The sequence below is a fragment of the Sinocyclocheilus rhinocerous genome, unplaced genomic scaffold, assembly GCF_001515625.1.
Source record: "Sinocyclocheilus rhinocerous isolate Xijiao unplaced genomic scaffold, SAMN03320098_v1.1 scaffold767, whole genome shotgun sequence".
Taxonomy (NCBI): Eukaryota; Metazoa; Chordata; class Actinopteri; order Cypriniformes; family Cyprinidae; genus Sinocyclocheilus; species Sinocyclocheilus rhinocerous.
The window spans coordinates 64594-77961 of NW_015633562.1; the positions used below are offsets into that span (position 1 = coordinate 64594).

A 13368-nucleotide genomic window follows, 5' to 3' on the forward strand; every position below is an offset into this window, starting at 1 on the left:
TATTAATCACAGAACCGGCTTTACTGACGAGATGCGCATGACAATCACATGCGATTTATCGTGCAGCCCTAAGTTTGTTTGTTGATCACAAAGTACAAAATAGAGGAGGAAAACTAGAATGCCGGGTGTATTCAAAGCACCGCCAGTACTGTCTAGAGGGCGTGGAATGGTGCGCTGTGATTGGTTGAGCGGATATATCACATTCTGCAGAGAAGGGAGACTGGCATTTGTCGCGGTTTGGAAAAAAAGGGAGAAAACATGACAGAATAACACAGCAGATATCACATTTTGCGTAAAATTAAAAATTGACTTTTCAATACCGACCAGATACAAAACTGATTTTGTCGGAAACTAAAATTTTTTTTAAATGGCGTTTATCGCGTTTTAGAACCAAACTCTTCATATATACATTTTACAAATTTAATAAAAAAATAAATTACATTTTTAGCCATAATTTACATTATATTTTATATTGCAGACTTTTTACATTTTAGCAAATTTATTTTCTTTCCTTTTTTTTTCTTCAGGGGGAAGGAGACCCAAGCAAACATCTCAATTTGATCTCCATTTAATCTCATTGCTTTTGAGGAGATCGCCTTATATATATATATATATATATATATATATATGGGCTAAATCTAAATCTCTGAACTCCTGGGCCCTCATTTATCAACAATGCGTAGGAAAGTTTCTCTATTTTGTCCTACGAATGAAATTTAGAATGTGCCTAAGTACAAGAAAATCCGTATTTATCAAATGTGCGCACGCAGTTCTTACGCACATGAGTAAGCAATAATTGTTGATAAATCCCTCATGTGCGTAAGTAACATGCTCGTTCACATTCACGGTCATTTGCATTCGGAAACGCCTCCAATGAACCATATATGGTGACAACACCTCCCTTTATAAATCACGTGAATGTATGTGTCCTCACCGAAATCATGGCAAAGAAAGCGGTACCGACTGAGAAGCCATTCTGTGCTCTCACTCTCAGCGCGGTCTTTGAAAACGCGTTCTCTGCGGAGATCATGGCAAAGAAAGCGGTACCGACTGAGAAGCCGTTCTGTGCTCTCACTCTCAGTGCGGTCTTTGAAAACACGTTCTCTGCGGAGCGCATTGTTTGCAAAGTCTTCCAATAACGCAAGATAAGCCATTGCACTGAGACAAACATTTGTCAAAGCTGTCTTTTATAGGGTTTGACACCAATTACGCAAATTGTCTGTTTAAAGCCAGACAAATGATAAATTGAGTGTTTTATATTTAAAGGAAACACAGGACATATGTGGATTGCTTAATTTATACTGTGACACTCTTAAATGCTTTTTATGTGTAGTGTCGCTATTCTACCACTAGATTCTTTGCGTAAGCATGCTCAGAGGTGTGCTTATATTTACACACATTTCTACGTATAAGTACAAGTTGGTAGATCCCACACTTTGCGTGAAACTGTTCTTACGCACTCATTACGCACACAGCTGTGCGTACGCACTGTTGATAAATGAGGCCCCTGGACTCTATTCGCATTCTACTGTAATTCACAAAAATTGCACATTTCCCTAGAAAAGCAGCAGGGATCTGCTGCACATGGAACCTTCTAGACAGATGAAAAGCTTTCTACCTCTGCCTGTCCCAGACCTGCAATTCAAGCTCAGAAATTCGAGGAAGATTACAGGCTGTTTCGGATGATGGATTACCACACGTCCAGAGACAAAGATAAGAAACTGTAGCACTTATATTATCAAACATGCATGTTAAAATGGGTGCATTCAAAACACAACAGCTGCACAAACAGCTGCATTTACTGTCATGAATGTTGGTTTCATATTAGCGTGCATGAAGTTGGACACATCCAGGCAGACAGCCGCCCTTGCGCATCACTCATACACACACACATGTTTGTGTCAGTCTGCAGTGAGATGCTTTCAGTTAATAGAGGACAGCTTGTGTAGTCTCATTAGCTGCTGTGCAGTGACTCCAACATGCCAAATACAGCTCCACCCGCAGCAGGGGAAAAGAGCATCACTGCGCCAGGAGGTACAATCACAATGTGTGAGTTACAGAACTAGCAGTGTGACATTTCCAGGGAAGTAGAGACTGTAAATTAAGCCAACATCATCAGTAATGTGTCAACGCACACATGTGCACAAGCTTTTAGCTAAATAACGCTACTGTACCTACAGACTGCAGCGCTGAGATAGGAAGACAGTGGTGAGCGATGATTGTAATGTTGACAATTTTGAATGCAAAGGTCAATAGTCAGTAGTGTAGAGATGTATGAAGCACTGCTTAATAAGAAGTAATGGGCTGCATCCAAAATCGCATACTTCCCTGCTATAAAGTAGGTGAAAAAAACGTGAAAAGAATGCACAGTACTAAAGGAGCAAAAAGTACTTGGATGACTTAAGCTACCAGAGATGAAGTGTGCATACAAAGGACACTTTACTATCCCATGATGCCACGGGAGAAGATTTGTAAATGGCAGTAAAGCAACATAACTGATGCTGGTAGGTCATGTTATAATAACAACATGCCGAATGTTGTACGTCCGAATTAAATTCATACTACACAAATTCATACTATATAGATTTTTTTTTAGCAATCACAAAGTATTTACTTTTTCAAAAGATGTTCCTACTGTAACGGGGTGAAGAATCACACGACAAGTAATCTCAATCAATACCCCGGAGGGTGGATTTATTGGGGTGATGGGTGTTAGTGAGAAAGGTCCAGGTAGGTGCTCCGGTGCCGTGAGTGCTCTCTTCCGTCTTCCCAGTGCAGAGGGTCCATGCAGTGCTCCTGTGGGGCTGGTCGGTCACACGCTGCTTTCTGTGGGAAAAATGAGAGGGCGATCTTCGGGACGCTCGTCACACTACTCAGACAGTATGCAATTTTGGACACAGCCATTTTTAAACCAAGCTTCTTTCTTTTGGTCAGTATTGCGGATTTGCATGACCAACTTGAACATGTGAAATCTGTGTGGTGAAATTTTTCGTCCTGAAGCAGAAATTAAGCTTTAGCGTTAGTTCTGGCAGGTCACGTGAGTCAAGCTTGCATCAGCTGATTCTCAGCTGATCACATCTACCTATAGGAATACGACACCTATCGCGGCATTCCTATATAAGCTCTATTCAGTATTATTCGGCAGCTTTTCAGCCTGCTCCGGAGCAAATTACCCTCCTCCATCCCCAGCTCCTCCTTTCGCCACAGTCAGGACTTGGCTTTCTGATATTCCTTGCTAATCAGACTCCTTTATCTTGAATAAAGTGTTACACTTAAATATCATTAAGTACATTAATGATATCTGCCTTGTTCTGTTCCGTTAACCCTAGGGGGGTTATTATTGCTGCTCTCCCTGCTCATTCATGACAGGCTGCATGGATGGGCAGGGAGGTTTTTGCCCAGAACAGAACCATACCGCCAAACCAAACTTTATGCTAAGTATCTATCATTTTGACGATAGTGGTCCTGACAGAACTGTCGATTACGCAGATTCCTATTGAAACGACTGGCTTTTACATGTGAAATTTTGCAGAGCAACTGTTAATGTGATGGCGCTTTAAAAGTAATAGAGTGGTATGAATGCCTGGTCTAAGTGAACACAAGTGTGTAAACAGCAGTCCAGGCATGATGGTCATGTTTCATGTATGTTTGAATCCAGAGACTGTGTATCCTCTTGAGAATCTGCCAATAGAGGCTTAGCCAGAGAAACTCAGCCACAGGGTATCTGGGATCAGGGCCAAGCAGTGGCTAAACGCTGGCAAATGTCCACCTCACAGCCCATTAAAGAAATATATAGTAGCAAACAACCCAAAGGGGTGTTCTAAAAAAAAAAAGTCCAAAAACAACAACAAAGACAACTATTGTTGTACTTTCTGAAGGAAATGTTATGCTTACCCTGCAAAACAATGCAAGGGCGCACTAGGTGGTTGCTAAGGTGTTCTGAGTGGTTGTTAGTGTGTTGCTCATAGATCGATTACAAAACTATACAGGTATTCAAGGGCAGGCTTTAAGATGGTTTAGATCATACCTGTCCGATCGCTACCGTACATTAACTGACAGTCACCACTGATAAGCTACCACTAAATATTGTAGAAACTTAATTTGCTGTAAAGTTGCTTTGCAATGATTTGTATCGTGAAAAGCGCTGTACAAATAAACTTGAATTGAATTAAACTTGAATTGCTAAGTGACTGCTAGGGTGTTCTGAGTAGTTGAAAAGACATATGTGGTTGTCTTTATGATATTCTGGTCATTATAAGGCTCAGGTTCTTCCTTCAAAGTCTGTGCGATTAATTTTTTTTCACCCACCAGGTGAAAATTGTCAGATTTCTTCTAAACGTAATAGTACCTTTCCTCAACAAGCTGCACAATCTGATGCATAATTCATGTCCAAGACGAGTCACGCACTGAAATTAATAGACATGGAATATTAATAATATTCCTGAGAGGAGGAGAGATAACCTTGTGTGACCTTAAAATTACTTCTCAGAAGGTTAAGCTAATTAGTTTTGTACAGTCCATGACAAAATAGCCAGAATGTGGTTATAAATATTATAAATCATGTTCTGGAAAAATTCCTCTCTGAATGTTGCCCTTTAAATTAGTAACACCACAAAACTCGCATGAATGTGGTACAGTCTGTCAGAACAATAAAAGAATAGTAGTGTAGAAGATTCATTCTCTGTGGAAGTTCTTCAGATGTTTGGGCTTCATTAGAAAGAATGAGATGGAGGAGAGCAGAGGTTAGTCATAAATCAGCGGGACACACAATATTAGAGTAAAATACTCATTCATAGAGCTCTGGCTATCCAGCTAAATGATTAAAGGGTTAGTTCACCCAAAAATGAAAATTCTGTCATTAATTACTCACCCTCATGTTGTTCCAAACCCGTAATACCTTCGTTCATCTTCGGAACACAATTTAAGATATTTGACAGAATTTTCATTTTTGGGTGAACTAACCCTTTTAATGGCCTGTTAGCTGCAGACTGCATTCTCTCTCCACACACAAACATTAGGATTTTTGATCGCAACCAGTTTTATCTGAGGGACATAACATTTATGGAGAAAGCATTATTAGCTTACTTACACATCACAAGAGGAAGGTTTTATTAAAAATTCTCAGTAAAAAGAAATTTATAGTAGTCTACCATGTTTGTAATAATGTGTGTGTGTTTATTAAGCTATAACCAAATGTTAGCTAATTCTGTCGAAATGTTACTTTGAGGATGTCCCCGAGGGTGCTTTGCAGTTTAATTCTAATTAGGTTTATATAAAAACAACAGAAGTCTATGGTATGTCCTCATTTAGATGTGAGTTAAAGTGTGTGAGCGTATGTATAGAGTTCCTTCAGGTGTTCTTGGCCCGTCATAGACCTTTTTCACATTTCCGGGTTTCTCAGCAGCAGAAGGTCACCTTAGTTGTAACTATTACCCATAGTTGGGTAAACTTCTATAGCAGTGAATAGGAGACTACCACAAATATATTTTTTTGGATTCCCATTTGCTCACATAGCAAAAGAAAAACTCCATGGTAGTGTTTTTATGACTTTCAAAAAAAAAGGAAAAAATTAGAGAGAGATTGATAACGGCAGTTAGTAGAGAGAACGATGTCTGTATTAGAAACACCCTCGCTAGCGTTAACAAGTTTTTTCTAATATGATGCAAAGGTAATATAATACAAAGTACAGTGTTATAAATGTACATACATTTAAAAAAAAATTTTAAATACAAAAAACTTTGGAGAATTTACGATGCTGATGACCGTTGAAACGCGTCATCACAATCTTGTGAAAAGGGACCATTGGCTGTCTGTTGAGTTTAGTGTATGCACACTCGTGATGTCACTATGTCCCCACTAGTGGCCTCAATCCTGTCTACAAGAAAGCCACACTAACAGAACCACACAAACACACCCACACACACAAATGGAAATGTCAGTTCTGAAAAACCTTTTCAACCTAACCTATTGTTCTCTGTTTCAAATTGGCAGCTAAAAATTGCGATGTGTTCTGAGAGTAATTCCATGATTTTTAGTAGGCTAGCACTGAGGGACAGCCATGAGACATTAAAGTATTTTTTGTAGCAATGGTGCTGAAAACTATAAATAAACCTCAGCAATCCATTCATTCACTCATGGAAGAGAAGATGGTCTGTCAGTCAATATGAGGATCTGTGTGTGAGTTTCAGTGTATAACTTATTACTGTGAAATTACCAAGGTTCAGGAAGTGTTTGCTGTACCTGAGGGCACTCTGTTAAAATCGCATGTAATCATGTTTCCCAGAGACAGTACACAAGCTAGCCAATGCTGTCTGACCATGCTTCAATCATCTGTCTACCTTCTCTCTACCTTTCTAACTGAGGTCATATAATGAAAAATCTAATTTATCGTTTTATTTTATTTTGTAGTTCAATTTTATTAAAACTAAGCTATAAAATAATTTTTTCAAAGCACACGTGGCTCTGCAAAACATAAAAAAGGACTTTTACATAAAAGTCTTGAAGGCAGAGAAGAAAAAAACTTTAATTTAAAATTCAGAGAGAGGTTGCAAAATGGTAATGAACAACAAAATAATGTTGTAAAAATCAAACTCATTTAATCATGCCCCCAACCTTTACTTTAATTCCGAAATAAGTGATTTTCCTTCTATAAGAGCAATTTCAGATTTAGATTATCTTCACGTAGGGGCTTTTCTCAGTAAATGTTATGCAATCAATTTTTATCCATCGTTAGTCCTAATTATCACAGAAAATCGTCAAATCAAAACTAAATGTATGAGATAACCCCTTCAAGGTTTACAAAATAGTCACTCAATACTTGAGGAGGAATAAAAACATGAGTCTACTTCATGTTTTGATTTGACAGACTTACTGTAAGAATGTCAACTTAGCTTCGCTATGATTTTGGTTGACTATCAATCCATCTTCAGTATTCTGGGAATCGTAAATTTTTTGTGTTGCTAGCTACACAGTGAGAATGTCGTATTGCTATGACTCGGGGAGTTGCTGCTGAAAAGGACCATTGGAAAGCCCATCTCAGCAGTCCCACAACACCCCTGCAGAAAGTGCAAGCTTGCATTTACCCCTGCACCTTAATGAGCTCAACCTCCCCAGAATCGATCCCGAGAGCATCAGGGGAATTGGATTGAGCCACAGAGAAAGACCAGCCTAGTTGGAACCACGACTCTATGACTAAATACTCATAATGCTGACTACTGCGAACTTGTAAAAGCACCTCTGAAACTTATTGTGAAAACCCACAAAACATCTATACTAAACAGTTTTGCATAGTGGGTGCACAGCTATATTGCAAACGGAGGACATTGCCATTAGAATTAAATGTTAATGCCAAGAGAATCGATTTTTGGGGATTCACAATACCCATAACAAAGGCTTGAAGTTCAACATTATCATTCAACTCAGCCAAAATGTAGGAAATAATGCAAGAGGGCTCAGAGAAAGTTGGGAGTTACTGGTTCAGGAATAAAACAGAATGTCAAATTGGGAGCTGCTCTAGAAACCTCTGATGACTCTGTCTCTTGCTGCCATTTGAATAAAAAAGCATCCTCACCTCCTCCATCTGCTAAAGCAGTCTTCAAGACCTTATTTATGAATGGGGAATCCTATGCACTTGCCAAATTCATTCCCTCAGAGCACTTACGCCCCTCTAAGCTCCTGTCAAACAGAGATTGTCACCTTAACTATGTCTCTCCTCCACATATCGAACTGCTCAATATAAGATCTCATCCAATGATATATGCTGGATGGGTGTCAGAGGTTAGAAAATCATTGGTCAGACTCCACTACAGTGATCAGAATGACAGGAATCTTAACACTTTTTCTTCAGTATGATTATAGCTGGCCTCTGCTCTCTTAAAGTCAAATAATATCAACTCAAAGCAGATGAGGAACAGCAGAAGATCATACAGTATCACAAAGATGTTTGAATGCTAAAATAAACCATCATGTGTCAGTCATATACCTTATGGTTATTATTTTTAATGTTACAGGACACTCAATCGTGTGTAGTGTTAATTTGTAATAATCAATTAATCAATAATTAATAAGTCACACTTAATGTACAAATGCTATTGCATTAAATACAAATACTGCAGTTACAGACTGAATCTGTACTAATATGTTCAAACATATTAGTTTAGAAAACTGCTATAGACCAAAAGTAGTATGTGTTTGCGATTGGGCTAACATGCTGCCATTCTGTGAGTGTGATCTGTGTGTGTTTTGGTAAGGGTGTGTTGGTTTCAGCAGGGGGCAGGAGGTAGTTTGGGAGAGAGGGTCAAAGGTGGAAGAGGAGGAGAGGAAAGGAGACAGTGAGCAGTGCAGTAAGACAAGCAAGGCTGCTGACCCGAACCCTGACCCTGAGCTCTTAATTTAGAACATATAACCTAAAAAAAAAGGGTTTTGTGGCTTTTAGTCCATGTGTGTTAGCTTTGAGGCCATCTATATCAGTGGTTTTCAACTCCAGATCTCAGAACACACCTCCCAGAATGTTTTAGATGTCTCCACTACTTACCACACATGAGTTGAATCAACTGTTTTAATTAGTGTGACATCTAAAACATTCAGGGAGGTGGGCCCTCACGACTGGAGTTGAGAAACACTGATTTATATGATAGTGTACAAAAAAGTGGGCAAATTTAAATCATAAAAGATGCACAGCCTTTTCTTAAATGGACCAAAAAATAAGAGCCAATATATATATATATATATCCAAATATATAAGATAAAATATAAGGAACTTCTTCTTTCAAAATGCAATATATCAACATAAAATATTGTATTTTATTTTAGAATTAAATATAACAAATAAAATGAAGCTCCAACAGTGCTAACTGTGTAAAATAATAATACTCAATACAATTTCATACTGAATTGTGTAATTCTTATGAATCAGTCCTTCCTTATGCTTGATTATAACAATTAAATACACGCTACCGTTCAATAGTTTGGGGTCAGAAAGTTTTTTTTTCAACTCAAGTTTTTTTTAATTTTTATAATTAATACTTTTATTCAGCAAGTATACATTAAATTAATCAAAAGTAACAGTAAAGACTTTTATTAAGTAAAAAAAAAAAATATAATTCAAACAAATGCCGTTCTTTTCAATTTTCTATTCATCAAAGAATACTAAAAAAAATCTATCATGGTTTACACAAAAATATTAATCAGCACAACTGTTTTTAACATTGATAATTAAAAAAAAAAAATCAGCTTTCCTATGCTACTTTGTTCCTCCTCTTTTGTAAATCTCTTTGGATAAAAGCACCTGTTAAATGCATAAATCTAAATGCTATCATGGGAAAAATATAAAAAAAGAAAAAAGTGTAATAATATTTAACATTATTACTGCTTTTTTTTTTTTTTTGATAAAAATTAATGCAACCTTGGTGAGCATAAGACACAAAAACATAAAAAAAAAAAAAAAACATCTTAAACTCATCAACCCCAATATATTCTAATATTTATGATTATCGCTTATGTACCTCATTTCTAAGTCCATTTATATTTAAATTTGCTAAAAGGAAAAATGTAAATGTTATAAAATGCCTTGATCTCCCAGGATGAATATCTGGATGTGTATGTACTGAACAGCAGCTGTCTGTGTTGGACGAGCGGGTTAGAGCCAAAAACAAGCACAACAGGAGCCGAGGAGTTTATCAAGTGAGGCAGCAGGCAGGGGGAATAAAGGATGCACACAGGATTATCAGGAGAGCAAGGTCTCTCTCTGTTCCTTTCCCCTGAATGAGAGGCCCATGGTCAGAGACGCCACTGGGGCAAGAATAAGACCACGTTCCTCAGCCAGACTGCAAAGAGTTAGACAGAACCTGAGCAGTAAACTTCAGATCTATGTGCCCCAACTGTCCTGGAATTCCCAAAGCCTCGTGGGAAGGCAAAACAAAGGAACTGTAAAATCTACAGTTCTAGCAGTTGAGTCTTTAGTTGTGGTCTAGCTCTGTGCAGTCTGTCTGTGTGGTACTGCTCTTGACCCAGGTGCTGATCACATGGCACAAACCTGCAGTTGGTGGCGGGGCCCGGCGTGGGGAGCACAGGGCAAGTTCTGACGGGTGAAAAAAGAGAGGACATATCAGTACACACCTGATCACGCTGCCACATCTGTCTCTCTCACCTTATCACAGACTGTATGAGCACACACCTGCAGCTCATGCTATGCACACCTCATATACCGTTTCCAATATCATAGACAATAGGATTACAATTTAAAGGTAAAGTGTGTCATTTCTGGCGCCCCTAGTAGCAACAATTGGAATTAGAAAAATAATGCATGTTACCTATATGGAGTTCTGGAGGAATTAGTCCTAAAACTCAGAGTTAGCATTTTTAAACTTCAAGTTCCATTGTCTGGAAGTCAATGTTTTTTTTGTTTTTTTTCCCCGAATTAGGGTAAAGGTCTTAAATAAGGTCTGTGGTTAACACAAGGTCAAGATATTTTCACATTTTATTTTATGATATAATAAATTACCCAGTTTTTTCAAGGTTTTACTAGTCTTGAAAAAGGCCAACAAATGGGAGTATAGAGGCTGTCAGGGACAGGGACATAAACATCATCACGCCAAACAAAAAAATTAATCTACGCACTAGTCTGCTTTTACTCACGCTTGGGCAAAGTACTTTGCCGCTTAGCTTAGTGATGGTGATGTAGTTTGTTTATAGCCTAACTTTTTTACTTCTAGCAATTGTATTTAGGCTTCAAAATTATTTGTAGAGGGAACCAGGGTGGTGCTAACTTCAGAGCTGGCACACAAAATTACCTCATCCCTGCAACACTCTACTTCAGACAAACAGGAAGACTCATCTCAAACCTCCCAAACGTCAAGGTTTTGGTGGTTAGCATGTTTCAGTTGGCCCCTGCTGGTAGATGCCACATCTACACCAACTGCATCTACAAAGCATCTTTCTCCATTTTTCAAAATGATTATAGTCTAAATTCTTTTTTTAAGTACTGTAGGTGTTTTGTGTTTGAAACTCATTTAGGGGGCTCTTAAAAAAAGTAAGGAATTCATATTTTTAAAAGTTTTCAGTGTTCTTGAAATAAGTCTCTTATGCCACAAAGGCTGAATTTATTTGATCAAAAGTACAGTAAAAATGGTAATATTAAGGGGGAAAAAATACTGTTATAACTTTTGTTTTTGCTGTTTTCGACTATATTATTTTTATTTATTTGATCCTGTGATGGCAAAGCTGAATTTTCAGAAGCTATTACTCCAGTCTTCAGTGTCACATGATCCTTCAGAAATCATTCTAATATGCAGATTTGGTGCTCAATAAACATTTCTTATTATCACAGCTGAAAATGGTTGTGCTGCTTAATATTTTGTGGAAACCATGAAAATATTTTTGTGGAATTCATGAAACCGGGTTTACTTTTGAAGTTGTCTCTGCACATTAAACTAGCACAGGAGAAAGCACTGTCACATGGAAGAAATGACACACTTCATCTTTAAGTAAGATAAGCCAGTGAAAACATTCTTAGATCCCAGACTACGGTGATGCATCCGACCCCATCTGAATGGGTCACTGGAGTCCAGAGCAGCCAAACCTCCTAACTGACACTTATCAAACATGGCACCTCAACACTCCAAGGGCACATGCGCTATTCTGTAACAGTCAGGAGGAATAATGAGCACATCGGGCTGGGCTTGGCCCAAAAATGTCTGGGTGAGTTGTGTTTCTGTCCTGCCTGCAGCTAAAGGCGACCTCTGCAGTAGCTCTGTGAGTAAGAATCATGTGAACTTCAGCAACAGTGTTTGGTCAGGAGGAGCTGATGGACACTTACCCTCGGGCCGGTATTGGGCGATGATGGTTACCGTCTGACCCGCTCCTTTCAGCGCAGCTGCAGCTTGTTCATGAGTGGCACCTCGCAGATCGATTCCATTAACCTGAAATCAATCACAACAAAAGCTGTTACATCAATAGCATCTGTCTGTGAATGATGTTTCATCAATAACACTCACCAGAAACATTAATTAAATAATCAACAAGGCTAGAATTTATTATCAGTAACAAAATACACAGTAAGTATACATAAAGCATGTGATAATAAAAGCTAATTCATCAACTTACTTAAATTAATGGCTCAAATTGTAAGCATTGAACGGGCAGCAATACAGTCAAAGCTCTCTAACGAATTCATATTTAAAATTGCCTGACTCTCAGAAAATGTGGTATCTTTCAGCCTGGAGTGATCTGGCACAAGAAATGCCTGCTATCATCCAGATGCACAGTTCTTCGGCTCAAGAAAAGCCTACAGTAAAGGATCAGTAGGCGGCTGTACCCTGTAGGCCAGAGTCTGCAACAACTGGACCACAAAGTAATCAGTGCTCCTCCAAAATATGAGTTTGGCTAAGTTGTGTGCATCATCAGTTCTATGACCCAAATTAAGCCATTGAAAGTCTATGTTCAAGCAGGTTGGGACCAGCTGAGGACAGGAAACTCCTTTGGCACATGAACCTGAAGCAGGTGTTGCAGTCAAAATACTTGTAAAGGTGCACTCATTTTTCCCCATTAAAATGTTTTGCACATAACTAAATGAATGGTAATTGTGAAAAATATCTATAAAAATTACATGAAGTCTCCAGTCAAATCAGTGGCTTAAAAAAAACTGTTTTATGGTGGCCGACCGTTTTTATACAGTCTATGTGGCCGCGTTGAGATCACATGGTCAGGCAAATACTATTTCTTTTAAAATCCCCCACTTTCAGTTGTGGAATAAATTAATCATGGCTGACAACCATTGTAGTCCTTATGTAGCAGCTTGTTAGCAACAAGCATTTTTAAAGCACACAGCAGCTTGAAAAATTTTGAGTTTGTAAGATTTTTAAAGTGTTTTTGAAGAAAGCCTCTGAAATAAATGCTCAACAAGGCTGTATTTATTTGATCAAAAATACATTCAATAATAAAGTAATATATAAAATATTCACATTTTTTGGGGATAATGTTTTTTTCAGGATTTTTTTATTAACAGAAAGTAAAAAAAAACCCCACTGGAAATAGAAATCTTTTGTAGCATCATAAAAGTAATAATAATAATTAAAAAAAAACTTACTGATCCCAAACTTTTGAATGGTAGTGCATGACTGTAATTTATGTTTCAGAACAAAATGTGAAAGTATCTTCAAGTAATGAAGTAATGTTAACCCACAGACCTTATGCTGCTCATAAACTGAAAATTGCTATCACTAAAATGCGAAATATCAACTCTCCTTTGGTTCCATAAATGTTCCTACAACCTTTTCTCAATGCCTGATTGCCTCAATGCCTGGACAACACTGTGACTTTCCTGTTTTAGCTAATCAAAAGAGCTTTTTTTAAGTGGTTAGCATATATATA

At 38.0% G+C, this 13368-nt stretch overlaps 1 protein-coding gene across 36 annotated transcripts in view; it reads right to left on the reverse strand.

The window, feature by feature from the left end:
- The window catches only part of LOC107744607 (disks large homolog 2), a 217367-nt gene that overhangs the window by 30175 nt on the left and 173824 nt on the right, over positions 1-13368 (reverse strand). For 27 of the 36 annotated variants that reach the window (XR_001640499.1, XM_016558337.1, XM_016558340.1 and 24 more), the window contains 2 exons: positions 11816-11918; positions 10034-10078 (listed from right to left, as the gene is read on the reverse strand). Coding sequence is in view for 35 of the 36 variants with exons in the window: in XM_016558337.1 (XP_016413823.1) it covers positions 10034-10078; positions 11816-11918 (148 nt within the window). In the remaining variant the exon portion in view is untranslated. The remainder of the gene's footprint in view (positions 1-10033; positions 10079-11815; positions 11919-13368) is intronic. The other 9 variants (XM_016558364.1, XM_016558357.1, XM_016558363.1 and 6 more) reach the window with 1 other exon arrangement.